Here is a 19,832-nt window from a genome sequence, read left to right as displayed (position 1 = left end):
ATTTCTGAAATTGTTGTCTTCCACTTTGTTTATGTTCTTGTGCTTATATTCAAGGTGCCTACGTTTGGGCAGATCCTTCCCATCGGCCGGCTCAACTAACAATCCTCTAAAGATATGCGTGCATGCACATGCACTCTCCTTCACATGCCCAAAAGAGAAGAAAGGAGGAAGTTAGAAGGGTAGCAAAATTGAGCATTTTCCTATATTCATAACTGAAGCGGAGGCCTCTTTATATAGGCTTCTAACAATAATTTGCTCATTAGTGAACCATCACATACTTGTTAAGATTTGCATGCGCCTACATTTGGGCAGATCCTTCCCATCAGCCGGCTCAACTAACAATCCTTTAAAGATATGCGCGCGTGCACACACACACACACACACACACACACACTCTCCTTCGCATGCCCAAAAGAGAAGAAAGGAGAAAGCTAAAAGAGTAGCAAAATTGAGCATTTTCCTGTATTCGTAACTTAAGCAGAGGCCTCTTTATATAGGCTTCTAACAATAATTTGCTCATTAGTGAACCATCACATACCCATTAAGATTTGCATGTTAACCAAGACATTTAAATGGTAAAAAAATTGGGTTTAATATTCGATGGATAGATCACAACATTCTTATTACTGTTAGTATAGTTAATTAATAATTAATTGAAATAAAATTTCTGCAAAACAAGCATTGAGCATGTGAAGGAAAGTGAAAGGAACATTTAAATATACCAATTCTTTCTCTATAGTGAATGGAACGAATACAAAGGTGCACTATTTATAGGCTTCTTGAGCGTACCTTGGAAGATTCTAGAAATCTTCTTAAGCTTACTAGAGAGATCTTGGAGATCTTCTCAATCCTTTCTAAAAGATCTACATAGGTTACAAGAATATTCTCATAACACATATGAATTACAAAAGATGCAGTAAGACGAGTTACACCACAATTTCTCAACATATACCACTATTCCTTAACACTTCCCCTCAAATTGTAAGTGAGTGAAGGCAACCAGTTTGCTAAGTATCCAATGATTCCAACTTGAGGAAAAGGCTAGTACAAAAATCGGCCTACTGTTGAGAAGGAACAAGAATTTGCCCTCAGGCAACCTTCTCATGAACAAATGATAGTTAGCTTGAGGTGTTTTGTGCTTGCATGAATTTTGTACCATATATGAAACACTAACATTTTCACACTAAAGAATAGAAGGACCGGACAGTGGAATATAAAGATCCTGAACTTGGCAATTGTAAATGCCATGGCGCGATACTTACATTAACATTGAAACAAGAAATCAGTGTGTTGTTTCTTTGTACACCAAGAGAGAACATTGCTTCCTAGAAATAGGCAGTAGCTAGAATTACATCATCAGTTGTCTAGTGATCCAACCCAGTTGGGATTAGAGTATGTAGTTAAGGAGTGAGAGGAACTCAACTGAATGTAAAGGCCGTGCGAAAGAGTGGCTTTCACAAACTGAAGAATATGCTTTACATGGAAATGATTGTGGTAGGCCGATGCATAAACTGACATGTTAAGTTCATTGGGTAACTTTAAGTCAAGTGAAAGGGAGGTACTGAAAGGCACCAACCTTACCGTGGTATTTAGATGGATTGGGAAGACGGTGATGCAAGACAATTAACCACTTGCTCTAAATGCTCAAACTGATAGAGCATGGTGAATCAATCCCTTTATCTCATAGCCCAGGCCCTGCATCCCATGGGTTAAGACCTCGACCGAACCCTCCTAGTGGGCCCCACACCACATGGGTTCCGCTTCACACGAGCCACCCGCCTCACAGGGGCCGCCCATGCCGAGTGTGCCCCTGCATCTCACAGGCTACCTGATGCGGACACAAGCGCATTCAAGGTGCACCAACGAAGAAAGCGCCAACCACAAGTGCCGTCCTTGTGGATAGGCGACTATTGAGGAGCTGAAGACCTTTCACATGTGATTGGACATATAGAAGACCCCACTTAGGGAAGGCACATGTGAAGGAAGATTGGAGAAAGAAGACCGAGCGCCCAAACTTTCCCATACTTATGTTATTTGCGCGTTTTTGACTTAGTTAGGGGTCTTTTAGTAATTTTATGTCTTTATTTGCTTATCCTAGGGGTATTTTACTAATTTTATGTCTTTATTTGCTTATTTAAGTGGGGCTAAAGCCCTAAACTCGAATTTCAACTATTGATTAATGAAAAGCAAACCATTTGGTTGCCTCCTTCCTCTCTTCTCTCTAATGGTGCTTCTTCTCTTCCCTTGATCTTCTTCTTCTAATTTCTTCTTGTGCCCCTTCAACTTCTTCAAGGTAATAATTTTCTTCATTCTATTTTCCAGTTTTGGCTAATCCTTCTTCGATCAAAATCTTGAGAACCGATCGAGACCCTAAACCCCCAAATTCTCAAATCCCTAATCTGAGAAACTTCTTGGTTCTTCGGACTAGTGATCTTCGTTGATCGATTGGGTGTGATCATGCAAGATCGGAAGGTCTCATCCCTCACCGGATCCAACCTAAGTAGTAATTGAATTCCATAATCCATGGTTGTGGTGATGGCCTGCTCCATTGCATGTTTCCTTCATGATTTTCTCAGTTATGATGATTACTGTTAGAATTTTAGATCATTTATTCCTTTTATTTCCGCTGTTTAATTGTGTCCATGAGCATGCATCATAATTAGGGCTGTCCTGCGTCAAATTTGGTACCAAAGACTAGGCTTGCATGGTTTTTGTCTAGATCGAGTTATCAAATTAGGGTTTTGATTTTTAGGTTTAACTTAGGAAAGTTCCAGGTTTAGAAAGTTTTCAATTTTAGAAACTTTCCAATTTTAGAAAGTTCCTAATCTGGAAAATTTTCAGATTTGAGTTGTTTCCTATTTCAACTTAATTGTGTCAGTTCATAGTAGTTTTGCATTCATCGCATTCATCTTGAAAGTCATAACACCTAGTAGTCTAGTTAGGTAGAGTTTGGTTCAAGTCTTCATTGTATGCCCACGAGAAGAGGTAGAGGTTTCAGACTTTAACCTACCATGAATAACGAGCAGTTATTTGAGCAACTTGCTCAATTGATACAAAAGATAACCGCCCTAGAAGCGGGTCAAAGGCGTGAGTTTGCCCGCCTTGAGAACCAAATTACCACTATCATGACTAAGGTGGAGCAACTAGAGGCGTCCCAAAAGGAAAACCTCGCTGTAGGGGAAGATGCGCACTCCCAAGTGGAAGGAATCATTGAAGAACGCGCTGCTACACGTGGTGGTAGTGAGGATAAAGATCGTGGTAACGGTCGTGGTGTGGTGGGAGAGGCACGAGCCACATGTGGTCATCGAGACCGCTATGATCCAGATGAGCGTGCGATAAAGAGTGTGAGAGTTGAGGCCCCGAGTTTTGATGGGCGCTTGGATCCCAAGGTGTTCCTTGACTGGGTTGCTGACATGGACCACTACTTTGAGTGGTATGGCATGTCGGAAAACCGTCAAATGCGGTTTGCTAAGATGAAGCTTGTGGATCAAGCCAAGCTCTTCTGGACCAACACCGAGCGTAGGATAGAGAGAGTTGGTAGAGCCCCTATCACACATTGGTATGAGATAAAAGAGAAGTTGAAGGATAAGTACCTTCCTCTCTCATACCATCAGAAGCTCCTTGACCAATGGCAATCCTTACGCCAAGGGTCAATGTCTGCCGCTGACTACATTGTTAAATTTGAAGAGTATGTGATGTGATGTGATATCCGAGAAGACCCTCTAGTAACGTTCTCGCGTTTCAAGACGGGCCTTTGTGCGGATCTTCAGCGCGAGCTTATTACTCGGCCCTTAACGGACTTAGATGAAGCATATCAAGTCGTGCAGGAGTTAGAGCAATATCTGAAGGCTCCTGTCGTTCGTCGTTTTGAGTCCCGAGACTCCAGTGCTAAATCTAGTTCCCAAGGAACTAGACCTAATATTGGTAGTCAACCTAGGGCACAGGCGACCATTCCGCCTAGGCCTAGGGAGGACAAGGGTAAAGGAGTTCTTGGTGCCGGTCCTAGTAACATGAGCCAGTGAGGTGCTATGAGTGTGGCAACCTTGGCCACATGTCTAATCAGTGTCCTACGAAGAGCCGTGGGAGAGCCTTAGTTATAGGTGAGTCCCACGAGGGTGGAGATGACCAGGGTGATTATGAAGTTGAAGAGTATCACCCTGAAGGAGGACTTACTGATGAAGAAGAAGTGGATGGAGAAGCAACACTTGCAGTAGTCAGGCGTGTGTTAGCTCAGTCTAGAAGTAGTGCTGACTGGCGTCGAAGCACTATCTTCTACACTATTGCCAAGTGTGGTGAAAAGAATTGTAAGGTGATAGTGGACAGTGGAAGTTGTCAGAATGTGATTTCCACTAGCACCTTAGATCGCTTAAAACTGAAATCCACACCTCATCCAGACCCGTATAAAGTTTCTTGGGTTGACAAGACATCCCTACCTGTCACTCAGCAATGTCTAGTCCTCATCGAGTTTGGGTCATACAAAGAGTCCCTGTGGTGTGATGTTTTACCTATGGATGTGGGACATGTTATCCTAGGTAGACCGTGGCTATTCGATAATGATGTCACGATCTTTGGCCGTTCAAATGCGTGTACTTTTATGTATAATGGTAAAAAGATCAAACTTAATCCCATGCCACCTGAGAATACACTAGGGAAGAAGAAGGATGAGAAGGCAAGTGAGCCTAGAGAAGTGGGGAAATCCAAACCAGTGTTTTAAATAGCGGTAGCGTGATGCGTAGCGCTTAGCCCTCTATAGCGTGTAGCGTAAATACGTAGCGTGTAGCGTAAGCTACACGATATTTCTATTTTTTAATTTAAAAATAGGATAAATATAATAAATAGTGGAAAAAAAAGGGAAAAAATATAAAAATGCCTAAAAGATGATTCATTTTATCAATTGTAAGCATGTTTAAAAAAGTTATTAGTTATCATTTATCAAAAGCCAATCCACATATATAAGCTAAATCAAATAATTATCACATCAACAACTTCCTAAGTAAACCACTTTAATTAATAATGTCTAATTGAAACCACAAGTCACAATTATGAAAAGAAATAAAAATCCCATGGGTTAAAAGTATCAAGTACAATACAAGTGTCACATTGCTCAACATTAGAAACAAAGAAAACGTGAAAAAATAATAAAAAAACTAAAATAGTAAAAAAATAGATGGTAGCTTACGCTACGGACGCTACGCGCTACGTAGCTGTAGCGTACGCTACGACCCTTGTAGCGTGCGCTACAGGGGATTTACGCTATTTGGGACGCTACGTAGCGCTACGGCCACGCTACGCTACGTAGCGTACGCTACCGCTACGCTACGGGCGCTATTTGAAACACTGATCCAAACCTAAGTCTTTACATATAATCAGTGCAAGAGAGTTTGAAAAAGAGGCTAAGGAGGATTCTATGGTGTATGCTCTTGTGGCTAGAGAAATTACACCTGAGGTTCCATCAGAGTTGCCCCGTGAGGTGACCTCGGTTCTGAAGGAATACAGTGATGTATTTCCTGAAGACTTACCGAATGAATTGCCACCTGTGAGGGACATACAGCATGCCATTGATCTTGTCCCAGGGTCTACTGTACCGAACCTTCTTCACTACAGGATGAACCCTGCAATGCATGCAGAGTTGAGGAAGCAAGTTGATGAGCTTCTGCAAAAGGGTTTCATCCAAGAGAGTATGAGCCCGTGTGCTGTGCCTGCATTGTTGACGCCAAAGAGAGACGGCACATGGCGCATGTGTGTGGACAGCCGTGCCATAAATAAAATTACTGTCAAGTATAGGTTCCCTATACCTAGACTTGATGATATGCTTGACATGATGGCCATGTCCACTATATTCTCTAAGATAGACCTCAAGAGTGGATATCACCAAATCCGTATACACCCAGGAGATGAGTGGAAGACGGCGTTTAAGACGAAAGATGGGCTGTATGAGTGGTTGGTCATGCCCTTCGGCTTGACTAACGCACCCAGTACTTTCATGTGGGTGATGACACAAGCTTTGAGGCCGTTCATGAAAAAATTCCTAGTGGTGTACTTTGACGATATTCTTATTTATAGTACTACTAAGGAATCACACCTTGAACATTTAAAGAAGGTCTGTAGTGTCCTTAGGAAGGAAAAGTTGTACGCTAATCTTAAGAAATGTGCATTCATGTTTAGCCAAGTTGTGTTCTTAGGATTTATAGTGCCATCTAAAGGGATGCGCGCAGACCCTGAAAAAGTCAGGGCCATAGTTGAGTGGCCAGAACCAAGGAACATTCATGAGGTGCGAAGTTTTCACGGCCTAGCAACTTTTTATCGTCGGTTCATTAGGGGTTTTAGCACGATCATGGCTCCCATTACCGAGTGCATGAAAAAGGGAGAGTTCGTGTGGTCTAAAGCCGCCCTCAAGGCTTTTAAAGAAATTAAGGGCAAGATGGTGGAAGCTCCTGTCATGCGTCTACCTGACTTTTCTAAAGTCTTTGTAGTAGCGTGCGATGCGTCTGGTGTCGGTATAAGTGGAGTGTTGAGTCAAGAAGGACACCTAGTGGCCTATTTTAGTGAGAAACTGAATGAGGCAAAACAAAAATACTCCACTTACGACAGAGAATTTTATGCGGTAGTGCAATCCCTGAGACATTGACGACACTACCTCCTACCGCAAGAATTCGTTTTGTTTTCTGACCATGAGGTTTTGAGATATTTGCATTCTCAGAAGAAACTCAACCCAAGGCATGCCAAGTGGGTAGCGTTTCTTCAGGAATATTCGTTTGTTTTGAAACACAAGGCTGGGGTTGAAAACAAACCAGCGGATGCCCTTAGTAGGAGAGTGGCATTGCTCAACTCCTTGAGTGTACAGGTAGTCGGATTTGAGCAACTGAAAGATGAATACCCCATATGTCCTGATTTTGGGGGTACTTACGCGTCGCTCTCTAGTGACCAGCATATTATGGGTGAATATGTTCTTAAAGATGGCTTTCTTTTCAAGGGAGACAGACTTTGTATTCCCCGTATGTCCCTTCGTGAATTCCTCATCTGGGAACTTCATTCAGGAGGGATAGCTGGCCATTTTGGTCGTGATAAGACTATTGCCCTCGTGGAAGATCGTTTCTATTGGCCAAGCCTCAAGCGAGACGTAGCCAAAGTTTTAGGGCAGTGTCGAACATGTTAGCTGGCAAAGCAAAGAAAGCAAAATACCGAGCTGTACACGCTATTGCCAGTGCCACATGCTCCGTGGCAGGACATTAGTATGGACTTTGTGCTCGGGCTTCCCAAGACTATAAAAAAGCACGATTCCGTTTTTGTCATTGTGGACCGTTTTTCTAAAATGGTGCATTTCCTCCCATGTTCGAACACGTCAGATGCGTCTCATGTTGCTCGTCTCTTTTTTGATGGTATGGTGCGTCTCCATGGGTTACCTAAAACCATAGTGTCTGATCGTGATGTTCGATTTACTAGCTATTTTTGGAAGACACTGTGGCACATTATGGGAACTTGTTTGCAATTTTCTACTGCTTACCACCCACAAACAGATGGTCAAACTGAAGTGGTAAACCGTAGCCTTGGAAATCTTCTACGTTGTCTAATGGGTGAACATGTTAAGACTTGGGACCTAATTTTACCAACTGCTGAACTTGCTTATAATGGGTCAGTTAATAGATCTACAGGGTTGAGTCTTTTTGAAATTGTAAGTGGTTATAAACCTAGAATGCCCATAGATCTCTTACTGTTCACTCCCCAAGTATAGGGTTGTGATGTAGTAATAAACTCGGTAAGACCGAGGTCGAATCCACAGGGACTGATACCTGTACGTTATCTGAAACCAAGTGGAACTAGAACTAGACTAAGATGTGATCTAAACAAAATAGAATTTAAGGAATAATTGTGGAATAATTATCTAAAACTTTAAGGAATTCAGAGAAAGGAAACTAGGAATTCAGAGGATCCACTTGTAGAGATCAGGGAGATCTTATGCCTGCTTCAAAAATCATGAAAATTAAACTGAACTTCTTCTGATATAATTTTAAAGAGATGAAAGGTATATGAATTAGAATGGATTCCATCACCACACCATGCCCAGGAGACAAAGTTAACAAAAGAATTAAACTAATTACCAACCAATCAACATGCCATGAAGGTCAGGAAGGGTACCGTCATCCGACCATGCCCAGGAGACTATGGTGAACAACAGGGCTACCTGATGTCATAAACATCAAAAGGAGAAAGAAATACTCAAAACCATCGCAGATCCATTGTAATTTTAGTCACAACAAACCCTTAAAAATACTGAAAGTATTCCTTTTAATTTAAACAAAAATCAACATCAGTCCATCTAAACAATAGGCATAAGCTAAGTTTCCCCCATCAGACTACAAGCTTCACCTCTTAGCCCTAGCTAAGAGGTTCAGCCAAGAAAGGACATGATTAGGCTGAATCCAAAATACACAAGAGAAGAAGAAGAAAAGAAAAAGATAAAGCCAAGCCTGCCACTGGTCTCACGTGCAGTAGCAAAGCCTCCCCTGTACTCTCTCACGCTCCCGTTACAGCAGCAAAGCCTCTGTTCCTCCTCGTCTCCCCCCAAATTGTTGCTTCCGTGCAGCAGCAAAGCCTCCCCTTTTAAAAGATGAACGGCCTCCCCCGAGAGCTGCTGTGGAGTCCCAAAAGGAATAGGTTGCTGAAACCGTCTTTACGCAGCCAGCTATTCAAACCGCGTTCGTAGAAATGCAAACCGACTTGCGTTTGGAATGTGATTGCAAGACAGTAATCGTCCTTGGAGTAAAAATTTCTCCATGGCTAGGGTGAAGACCCGCTGTGTGAGCTTTTAGACGGATCGGATCAGACCTCCGATCGTCATCTGGGCCGTACATCGCCCCACGACGTCAGACACGCGTCCGTGCGTTACGCGTGCGCAGGGGTCGATCTGAGATGATCGGTGGGGCCCACTGCAGCTGACGTTTGATGAATCCACGCCCTCCATCAGCTTAGTCTCAAGAAATCGTTCAGAATTGATTGGTTTTGGATTGCTTTTGACGTGGTCCACTTGATTTCCCATCTTGCCATCCGACCTGCGTTTGAACACTATTTTCCTGTGTGAGCAAGGATGGGGCTGGAAGAACCTCCTGTTTACGGTCATTTTCACCTTGAGGAACGAATGGACGGTCCAGATTTCCCACTTGATCGAAGGTGGTGGCCCACAAGGCTTCGTCCGCAGCCCCTATTTCGCAACAGGGCTGCGGAATTTCCGTAGCTTGAATTTGAACGGGTCAGCTATGGCTGACCGGTTTGATGCGGTTTGATGAACCGTGAGTGCACATGCGCTATGCACAGGCACTTGCATAAAGTGGGACCCACCTTGCTTCTTTGGAAAATCCACATCGTCCATCTGGTTTCCCATCTAATTTAATGGGGTGAGACCAAAATTGGAGTATATCCAGATATCAGGCGGGCCCCAAATCACTGATTTATGGGCTGATCTATCCGTTGAGCCACTTCTAGAGGGATCCAATGGCTGAAATTTGACGTGTACGGTTAGTTTTTGGTCCTCGAGCCATGTATAAAGTTTCGAGCCGAACAGATGATGGAAACCCAGTGATCTTGCATTCTGGCTGACTTTCAGGCCGCTTGAGCTTCAGTTTCTCGATTTTTGCGGATCCCTGTCGTGTAATTCCGTTGATCTTGGTCCCCTGGAGTCCCGTCCAATGCCTTGGTGATGCCAGAGTGTTAAATCCATATTTTTAACGTCCTTTCCAGTCCACGCTCCTAGATTCACCTTGCATCACGACATGATTAAAACAAGGCGTTAAACAGTATCATGCTCGTAAATCCAGCTAATAAGTGGGGTCTAATATGCAATATTTGATCCTCAACACTTACCTATGTCTGTTACCCAAAGGTCTTCTGAGTCAGCCGATGCATTCGCACGCCATATTCATAATTTGCATACACATATTAGACAGCGGTTAAATAAGAGCAATGATGATTATAAAGTTTCAGCTGATTCTCATCGTAGAGTGCAAGAATTTCAAGAAGGAGACTATGTAATGGTGCGAATAAGGCCAAAGTGATTCTCTCAAGGATCTGCAAAGAAATTACAAGCGCGTAGTGCTGGACCATTCAAGATATTACAAAAGGTTGGGTCCAACGCGTATCGGGTTGACCTTCCACCTGAAATGAGCATTAATCCAACTTTTAATGTGGAAGATTTAGCCCATGCCCATACTCCCATTGTTGATACATCGTCCCTTTCATGGCCTTTTTCTGAGTTTGCTACCCAACCCCTTCCACCCCCTCCTCCACCCATTACCCATAAAGAAGCAATTGAGGAAATCTTGGATGACGAGATAGTATCCACGAGAGATGGGGGTTTCCAAAGGTATCTTGTCAAGTGGAAGAACAAACCATCGTCTGAATCTACGTGGCTGTCGGGCGACGCATTGCAGGGTATTGATCCAGATCTACTCGAGCGCTACAAAAGTTTCAACTCGTCGGAGTCGAGTTTTTCTCACCCGAAGGGAATTGATGCGGACACAAGCGCATTCAAGGTGTACCAACGAAGAAAGCGCCAACCACAAGTGCCGTCCTTGTGGATATGCGACTATTGAGGAGCTGAAGACCTTTCACATGTGATTGGACATATAGAAGACCCAACTTAGGGAAGACACATGTGAAGGAAGATTGGAGAAAGAAGACCGAGCGCCCAAACTTTCCCATACTTATGTTATTTGCATGTTTTTTGACTTAGGGATCTTGTCAAGTGGAAGAACAAACCATCGTCTGAATCTACGTGGCTGTCGGGCGACGCATTGCAGGGTATTGATCCAGATCTACTCGAGCGCTACAAAAGTTTCAACTCGTCGGAGTCGAGTTTTTCTCACCCGAGGGGAATTGATGCGGACACAAGCGCATTCAAGGTGTACCAACGAAGAAAGCGCCAACCACAAGTGCCGTCCTTGTGGATATGCGACTATTGAGGAGCTGAAGACCTTTCACATGTGATTGGACATATAGAAGACCCAACTTAGGGAAGACACATGTGAAGGAAGATTGGAGAAAGAAGACCGAGCGCCCAAACTTTCCCATACTTATGTTATTTGTGCGTTTTTGACTTAGTTAGGGGTCTTTTAGTAATTTTATGTCTTTATTTGCTTATCCTAGGGGTATTTTACTAATTTTATGTCTTTATTTGCTTATTTAAGTGGGCTAAAGCCCTAAACTCGAATTTCAACTATTGATTAATGAAAAACAAACCCTTTAATTGCCTCCTTCCTCTCTTCTCTCTAATGGTGCTTCTTCTCTTCCCTTGATCTTCTTCTTCTAATTTCTTCTTGTGCCCCTTCAACTTCTTCAAGGTAATAATTTTCTTCCTTCTATTTTTCAATTTTGGCTAATCCTTCTTCGATCAAAATCTTGAGAACCGATCGAGACCCTAAACCCCCAAATTCTCAAATCCCTAATCCGAGAAACTTCTTGGTTCTTCGGACTAGTGATCTTCGTTGATCGATTGGGTGTGACCATGCAAGATCGGGAGGTCTCATCCCTCGCCGGATCCAACCTAAGTAGTAATTGAATTCCATAATCCATGGTTGTGGTGATGGCCCACTCCATTGCATGTTTCCTTTATGATTTTCTCAGTTATGATGATTACTGTTAGAATTTTAGATCATTTATTCCTTTTATTTCCGCTGTTTAATTGTGTCCATGAGCATGCATCATAATTAGGGCTGTCCTGCGTCACTACCTCACTTGAGCCTAATGTGAAAATGCTAGTGCATTAATCACCCTGGTGAGGAGTCTCGAACACGAGACCTCCTGCTTTGATACCACTTTGATGCAAGACAATTAACCACTTGCTCTAAAAGCTCGAACTGATAGAGCATGGCGAATCAATCTCTTTATCTCATAGCCCAGGCCTCACATCCCATGGCTAAGTACCTTGGTCGAACCCCTCTCATGGGCCCCACATAACAGGGTTCTGCCTCACATGTGCCACCCACCTCACACGGGTGGGGCCTGCCTCACATAGGCCGCCCACCCCGAGTGTGTCCCTGCATCCCACAGGCCACCCCATTCTATCCCGGTGTGAAAATGCCCCTGCATTAGAGGGTACTGTCGTAAAGAGAAGGTTTAGACAAAATGGCAAAAGGAGCAGCGTGAGGTATGTGATCAATCATGCAAGTTTGAGATAGAAGACACTGAGCATATTTGGTTTGAGATAGAACTAACCTCAAGGAAACTGTGGGAGCCTCTCTACATAGAAAATAATGAGGACCTAAGTCTATGGCTGAATGGCTCATGAGTAGTGAAACAAGGGAAAGAATAGACGGTTAGGTGACAATGAAGTTATCAACTTACAGATGAAGAATGACAAGAGCAGGGGAATTTGAGAGAACAAATGTGGATGAGTTTGCAAGGTTGCATTTGAAGCCAAGCTTGAGTAAAGCATTGTTGAATTGTTTAAACCAAGCACAAGGAGCTTGCATAAGTACATAGATGGCTTTATGCAAACAATACACATGATCACAAGAAAAGGAATTGTGATGAGCAAGAGGATAGGATGAGGCTTTTATTTTATTATTTATTTATTTTATTTTTTTTTTGAACTCTTAAAAAGAACGATTTTGAAGAGCGCAAAGAAAAGGAGGAATCAATTTGAGAACTAATGAAGGCAAAGTTATTTTTTAATTTGTTTTTTATTTTAATAATGAAAGAGACATTGACTGAGATTTTGAGAGGAGAAAAGGAGATTGGGTGAGAAGAAATTAATGTAAGAAGATATATTTAGGAGAAGTGGAAAGGGATTTCTTTGGTACAAATCATGTTCCTCCGATGTGGTCTTTCCTCAAGGCAAACTGTTTTACAATCAACTGGGCTAAAGCGTCAAAGGTTTTCGCGTATAGGCCTGGGGACTTTTTAAGCGGTTCATGTGGATTTTCTTCTCCTTTTTATCTTGGATGAAGGATGTGCACATGCAGGCATGCTATGTTAAAGGAGTTTTTGTATATGTGTTTGTAGAATCCATATAGAAATGATAGAATAAAACGAGTTTAGGTAGACAACATTCTCTTGCTGAGGAGAAAACTCTAAAAAGAATCAACCTCTTTGAATTGTGTGGCTTGTGCAAAATTTCTTCTTCCTCTTTCTTTTTCCCATCCATCCTATGTCAACTTCCATTGTATACAAAGGAATAAACTATGCATTTGATTGGTGAATGGCGATTCTAGTGACAACAATCAGTGTTGTCTTATCCTTAATTGAAAATCTCACATTATAGGGTATTTGTGAAAAAATTGGTTGCTGGTAGTTTTATTTTTTACTTTTAAGCATGTGAATTTTAAACGTTTTCAATGATTTGGTGTCTCAAACATGGAAATACATTGTTAGAACTGGTTGCTTGGCATGATCGAACTTCTTGTGGCTTTTGTGTTTACACTTCTATTCCATTTAATGTGTGGATTTAACTAGATCTCTGCATGTTGTTGATGGTAGTCGTTTCTTGATCTTTCTATATATGTGCTAGGGCTCAGGTACATTATCCAAGAAGTGGACGTCAATAAATGATGAGCATATGGGGTGCAAATATTGCACCGTAAGTTCCCTTTACTTTTCATCTTGTGCACTCCCTTTGTTTCTTTCTATTGAATTCTCTCTCTGTTTTTTTTTTTTTTTTTTTTCTGTTTGAGAAACAGGCAAATTCTAGTGAATGGTACCCTGGAAGGAAGTTTAAGGTTGCCTCAAAAGATGCATCTGGGAAGAGAAGTTTACTGATTGTAGCAGAAGTGAATGATAGGTTGCCAAAGAAGTTTCAAAGTAAAAATCTTAATGAGGTATTGCCTGCAGATTATTGGGATTTTATACCAAAAGATCCACATCAACAGAAATTTTTCATGGAACCGAACAAAATAATCTTGTCTCCATACCAGGTAACATCTTTAAAAAAAATAAAAAAAAATAAAATCTTTTCTCATTCATTGCATGCGTTAATATTTCTTTGCCTTTGCTAGAGTGAAAGCTTTTTGATTTATGTGAGGCTTCATTTCTGTTAATTGTATCCGTGTGGCATTTCTTACCATATTTAGTTGGACCATGAAAACCAAATCCCACTCAAATGACATAGCTGATGGAGATGACACTGCACAAAGTTGTGTACTGATCAGTAACAAAATATCTAAGGCAACCCTCTATGGTGGTGGGAGTTTTGGACTCCACGGTTCTGGCCTATTAATAACAGCATGTGAACTTGAACAAATAGAATGGTATTTGGGTGTATGATATGACATCCTATGAAGACGACCACAACAAAAGAGACTCATTGAAAGGTGAAAGTAACCTATGCATTGATCTGGGTGATATCGGTAAGAATTGTTACTAGAAAATTCCATTCGTGAGCACAGTAATTCATTGACTGCTCATGTAGGGATGCGCGATGATTTTCCCTCTTCTTGCTTGTTACATGACTTCGCCATAAGGAGGATGATTGTCTTGTGGATGAGAGAGGAGCTTTTCCATCTACTTCAACTTTTTTATTTTGCTTACCCTCTAATGCCATTTTAGTTCTTAGATATGTCAGGCCTATATGCATGTTCTGCTGCATGCCTTTTTCTTTTTTTTGGAAGGTCATATGAGCTCTTGCTACACTTTGGTAGTTTCATGTTTTGACACCACACCACGGCCACCTTTACATGGAGTCACTTATTTACCATTCCTCTATTATTTCTTACCCTTCATAGCACCTTAGCTACCATTTTATAATGATAGGAAACTTGGTCTAATAAGCTAATACCATTTGTAGTGAAGAACAGTTTTCAGGAGTTGTGCATTCTGCATTGATGCAAAATAATCAAAGTGGCTCGATATACAAAACAATTTGCCACAGCTTTCTCTTCACTATTGCTTTACAAATCCTGAGTTTGTCCTGAAGGGCCTATTAGAATTCGTGGAAAAAAAAAAGGAAAAGGAAAAGGGTGTTTTCTGCATTGATGCAAAAAAGGAAAAGGGTGTTTTCTGGGAAACATCATATCTAGAAAACAGTGAGAAAGAAAACTGTTTCCCTTGATTGTTTTTCAACAAGTTTTCTTGAAAAAATGTCTTCATTTCAAAATCTATTGTTTGGGGAAAAAAAAAGTTTTTTTTTCATGAAAATTATACCCAAATGGAAGGTGACCTGTCTGTGTGCTGAAGATGAATTGTGGCATACATGCTACATTGTCACACATGACACATTGGCACATGTGGGACATTAACACATGTAGATGCTTGAAGATGGATGGTGGTGCATGTTGCATATGTGGCATGTGGACACAATGGCGCTTGTGAAGTGCTGAAAGATGGATGGTGGCACATGTGACACATGTGGCATATGTGTGGTGCTTTTAGATGGATGGTGACACATGTTGTAAGTGTGGCACATTGGCACATCGGGGACACTTAGAAGATGGATGGTGGGACATGTGACTACCATGTTGGGCACTTTATAAAATAAGGGGAAGACATTTCTTAAGTTTGGGCAAAGAAACAAAGAAGGGATATTTTTTATTTAATGAGAGTGAAATGGAAATGTCATTTCCAAGAAATTTACAAAAAACAAACAATGGAAATGCCATTTTCATGGAAATGATATTTCCTCAATTTCTATCTCATTGAATCCTAATAGGCCCTAATGCTAAAAATAATGTATGTACATCTTGATGCAAGCCACTGACGAGATGCTAATGAAAATTACGACTAGTAAGGGTAAAACTATTTTGACAAGTGTGAAGCGCTCTTCTTGGATTGGTGTTAGTGAATACGTGGAGAAGCACATCATCACCTCTATACATCATCGTCTCCACCGTCATCATAATCATCAAAGCCTTGTCCCAGCCAGGGTGTCCCAAAACGGTTACGTATCGGCCGTAACGGCCGATACGTAACGGTAACGGTGGTACCTGTTACGGCCGTTACTGACCCGTAACAGTTGTTACGGGCCTTGGAAAAAAAAAGAAGAAGAAGAAAATAAATAAAAAACCCTAACCTTTTTCCTTTCTTTTCCTCTTCTTCTTCTCTCTCTTCTTCTTCTTCTTCTTCTTCTTCTTCTCGGCCTGCTACGGCCCTGCTGCGACTGCGGCTGCGGCTGCGGCTACGGCCTCCTCCTCCTCCTCCTTCTTCTTCTCTCTCTCTCTCTCTCTCTCTCTCTCTCTCTCTCTCTCTGTTCTTTCCCTCTTTCCCTCTTTTTTCTTCTCTTCTTTCCCTCTTTTTTCTTTTTGGTTTCCCTCTCCCCTTCCCTTTTTTTTTTTTTTTTTGGGGCAGCGTAAGCTGCTGTCGGTACGTGTCACGCTGAGACGAGCGCTGACACTCCTCTAGCTCTGAGTTGTACGAATGGTTCAAAGGAGATCAAAGTTTTATAGGCTCCACAATGATGTATTTATTATATCCACACCGTTCATCTATTTTTAAATATTATTTTAGAGCATTACCTAAAAAATGAATCGTATCCAAAGATCGTCCGGACCACACCAAAAATAGCAGCGGAGGTGATGATTTTCACCGTTAAACAATTCGTAGGCCCACCGTAACATTTATTTTCCATCCAATCTGTTCATAAGGTCAAAAAGACCTGAATGAAGAGGAAAAACAAATTTCATATTGATCTAAAAGTCATGTGATCCCAAAAAAGTTTTCAATGGTAGACGTTCAATCCCGCATTGCTTTTTGCAGTGTGGTCCACTTGATAATTAGATCTGTATTATTTTTCGTGTCAAGTCTTAAGACAATCTCGTCAAATGAATGGACGGTTTAGATATAACACATTCATCATGCGTGGGGCCCAAGAAACTTTGACATGTGTGCTACACTTCACAATCCAAGTCTCACCTAATTTGGGGCCATAAAAAATTGTACCAAAGACATATTAACTTAAAATTTACTAATTAAATTATAAACTGCAATTGCTAACTCACAATGCCAAAATCAAATTATTTGAATAGTTTTTAATTGTTATTTAGTGTACTCTTATTTTTTAAAATAGGGCCTTTTGGTTTTTTTCATGATTCACTATCCAATAAATGTCCACTAATACATAAGTGGGATAATGACAATAAATTGCATGAATTTGAGGCTAATTTGGGGCATAGATTGGTCCTCCAAGTCAGCCCAAAATTGGCAACGCCATCTACCTAAATTTAATTTCATTTTTTTAAAGAACTACTAGGAGAAAGATATTAAATTGTTAAGTATATAAATTAGATATTTAGAAAATTAAATATATACATTTTGTAGTCAAATTCAGGTTACTTGGTTCAAAAATTAATCAGACAGTCCGATACAGCTTCTCACCAAAGAGTGGACCGTTACACCACCATAAACATGTTCCAATTTATAAATGAATGCATATTTGGAATGCTTAGAATATTCCGGATTTAATACATATTTTTTAATATTTTTTTGGCAAAAAAATTTTTTACGCCGTTACGGGCCGTTACGCCCCCGTATCGCCGTTACGACCCCGTATCCGTATCGGTTTTGGAGGTCACCGTTACGCCAACCGATACCGATATGGGACACCTTGGTCCCAGCTTTTGTTAAGCCTGTCAATGCTAATGCCCTATCTTTGGCAAGTGAACAAGCCTTCATATTTATTCTTGCCACCCGAATCCGAGTCATTTTAGGTCTTCCTCTTATCTTCTTTTTTAGGCCCTTAAACTGTAATCGATGTCCCTGTTCTTACTGGAGCCATTTCTTGCTTTTGTTGCACACGATGGACCCTTCTCAGTATTCTCTCCATTTTTATCTCCTATTGGGATTCTCCTAGGCTGCTTCACTCGACCTTATTCCTAATTCCATCCTTGTCTTTTTACACATCCATCTCAATGCCCTCATCTCCACAACACTCAGTGTATGCTCATACTATTTTCTCATTGTTCAAAACTCTTCCCCATGTAGCATATCTGGTCAAAGAGCCATCTTATAAATTCTCCCTTAAAATTTAATGTGAATTATCACATAATACTCCAGGGGCACATATCTACTGCATCCACACAGTCCTAACTCTATTGGGAACACCCTCATCAATCTCCCGATCCTTTTGACTACTAGAGGCAGCCAAATGAAAGCTAAACACTGATGGGAGCTCTTGGGGGAATCTTCGGGATTCCAGGGTGAGTGTGTCATAAGATATGTCCTAGGAGCTATCAAGTTTTTTTATTTTTATTTTTTGTGAACCTGTGGGTTCCAGAAGTTCAAATATGGGGGAGCTGTTGGCTGTCATGGTTGGGACTGAGATCCTCATTGATTACGTTGGAGGGTCTGTTACAGTTGAGGGCGATAGCATATTGCTATTGTTTGGTCATCCGGGAAATGTGATCTATCCTTGGAATTATTCTTCATATCCAACTTTGTAAGGCTCCAATTGTGCTCATTGGAATTTTCTTTTTCAGCAAGCTCATAGGGAGCTAAAACCAAGGAATGGGCTGTTAGCCTTTCACTGTATAGGGTCCTCCAATCACGCTTATTTTTCTTTCTTTTACCTCCAGCAAGCTTCCAGGGTGTAAAACCAAGGGGCTCTTGCCTTAATGAATCATTGTACTTCTTTTCTCATTCGGCCTTTTCAATAAAATTTGATTGTTATAAATAAGAAAAGGATTTCTAGAACATCTATTGGGTGTGGGTTACAAACTCAGCCTAGAAATATAGAAGGGCAAAACTGAAATATATAAATAAGATAAAACAGAGACTTGGAGTGTGACATTTTTATTAGTCACATTGGTATGTCTCAAGTAAATCTACCGGGCTTAGAACACTTTTATCTGCGGTCGACTATCATTCAACAATATCAAGATATTCTGAAGTGTTGGAGACTGATGATTCCATATTGACCAGTGCTGTTGATGGTTTTAACATCCTTTCTGCTTTCATTCACATAATTTTTCTCTTTTTTAGTCTCACATTGTACAATTTAATCTGTTTCTTTTGCTGTAACTTCGTTGTTTAATCTCATGGAGTAACTATTTTCTTTTTTGTTTAAAGAAAAGGTTGCAAGTTCTGTTAGTTCCATTGGAAATAGCTAGTGCAGTTTGCTTGCCTTGAACTATTTTAATGTGTTTTTGTGTTATTTATTTGCACAGGTATTTTTTCTGTTGAAAGATCTTGACCCAAAGTTCATCGAGAAATTTGTTCCAAGGCGGGAATTGTTATTTCTTACTTCTTTCCCTGTTACCCCAAATTGTAACCGTGTGACAGAAGCAATGCACTTGTTTTCTGATGGCTCCAGATTGATTTTTGTGAGTATTTTCTTCATTCACTGGAATCTTCAGTTCTTGTGTAGGTGTAGATGTGGACTATTCATTTCTTTTAGATGAAGTATTTTTCTGTCCAGTCTTTGGTTGCTTTCCATCACTGATGGGTGCTTTCCTTTTAAATGGAGGCAGGATGATCGCACCAGGGCTTACAAAAGGCTGATCGATTTCAAAAGACAGCTTAGTGAGTATGGTCAGAGTCAGCCTGATGGAGATGTCCAATGCATTGCTGGCAATCGGGTTTTGGACTGCCTAAATGTGTCCAAGGCAAGCAAAAATTGTAAACAATTTAATATGAAGTAAAGATGGGTCCTAGTGCATCAGCAAGTGATAAGTGTCCCAACGCACCAGTCTGTACAACATGGGCCATGGTTCAGTGATCCCAGCTGTTCTGATAGACCCCATTCTGAATGAGGGATGCCCCAGAAATATATTAATGGAAGATGCCAACTCTTTGATACAAGTAGGCAGTAGAGAAGAAAGTACCTAGGCAGTCTATGGGAAAAGGCTAAAATTATGTGGTTAGGATCTTCCAATCAGGAAGGCTGTTGTGTCATCCTCCATCCTTAATGGGTCCAT

General features: G+C 41.1%; 1 protein-coding gene across 4 annotated transcripts in view; it reads left to right on the top strand.

Annotated features, from left to right (window-relative positions):
- Nucleotides 1-19,832, top strand: part of LOC131248472 (DNA-directed RNA polymerase IV subunit 1) — a 50,578-nt gene that overhangs the window by 9,531 nt on the left and 21,215 nt on the right. For 3 of the 4 annotated variants that reach the window (XM_058248750.1, XM_058248749.1, XM_058248751.1), the window contains 3 exons: nt 13,502-13,570; nt 13,671-13,904; nt 19,083-19,238. In XM_058248750.1, the coding sequence (XP_058104733.1) occupies nt 13,502-13,570; nt 13,671-13,904; nt 19,083-19,238 (459 nt within the window). The remainder of the gene's footprint in view (nt 1-13,501; nt 13,571-13,670; nt 13,905-19,082; nt 19,239-19,832) is intronic. The other variant, XM_058248752.1, reaches the window with a different exon arrangement.

The sequence above is a fragment of the Magnolia sinica genome, chromosome 6 (genome assembly GCF_029962835.1).
Source record: "Magnolia sinica isolate HGM2019 chromosome 6, MsV1, whole genome shotgun sequence".
Classification (NCBI taxonomy): Eukaryota; Viridiplantae; Streptophyta; class Magnoliopsida; order Magnoliales; family Magnoliaceae; genus Magnolia; species Magnolia sinica.
Note: the sequence above shows the minus strand (reverse complement) of the source record. Positions and strands in the feature narration are given on the sequence as shown.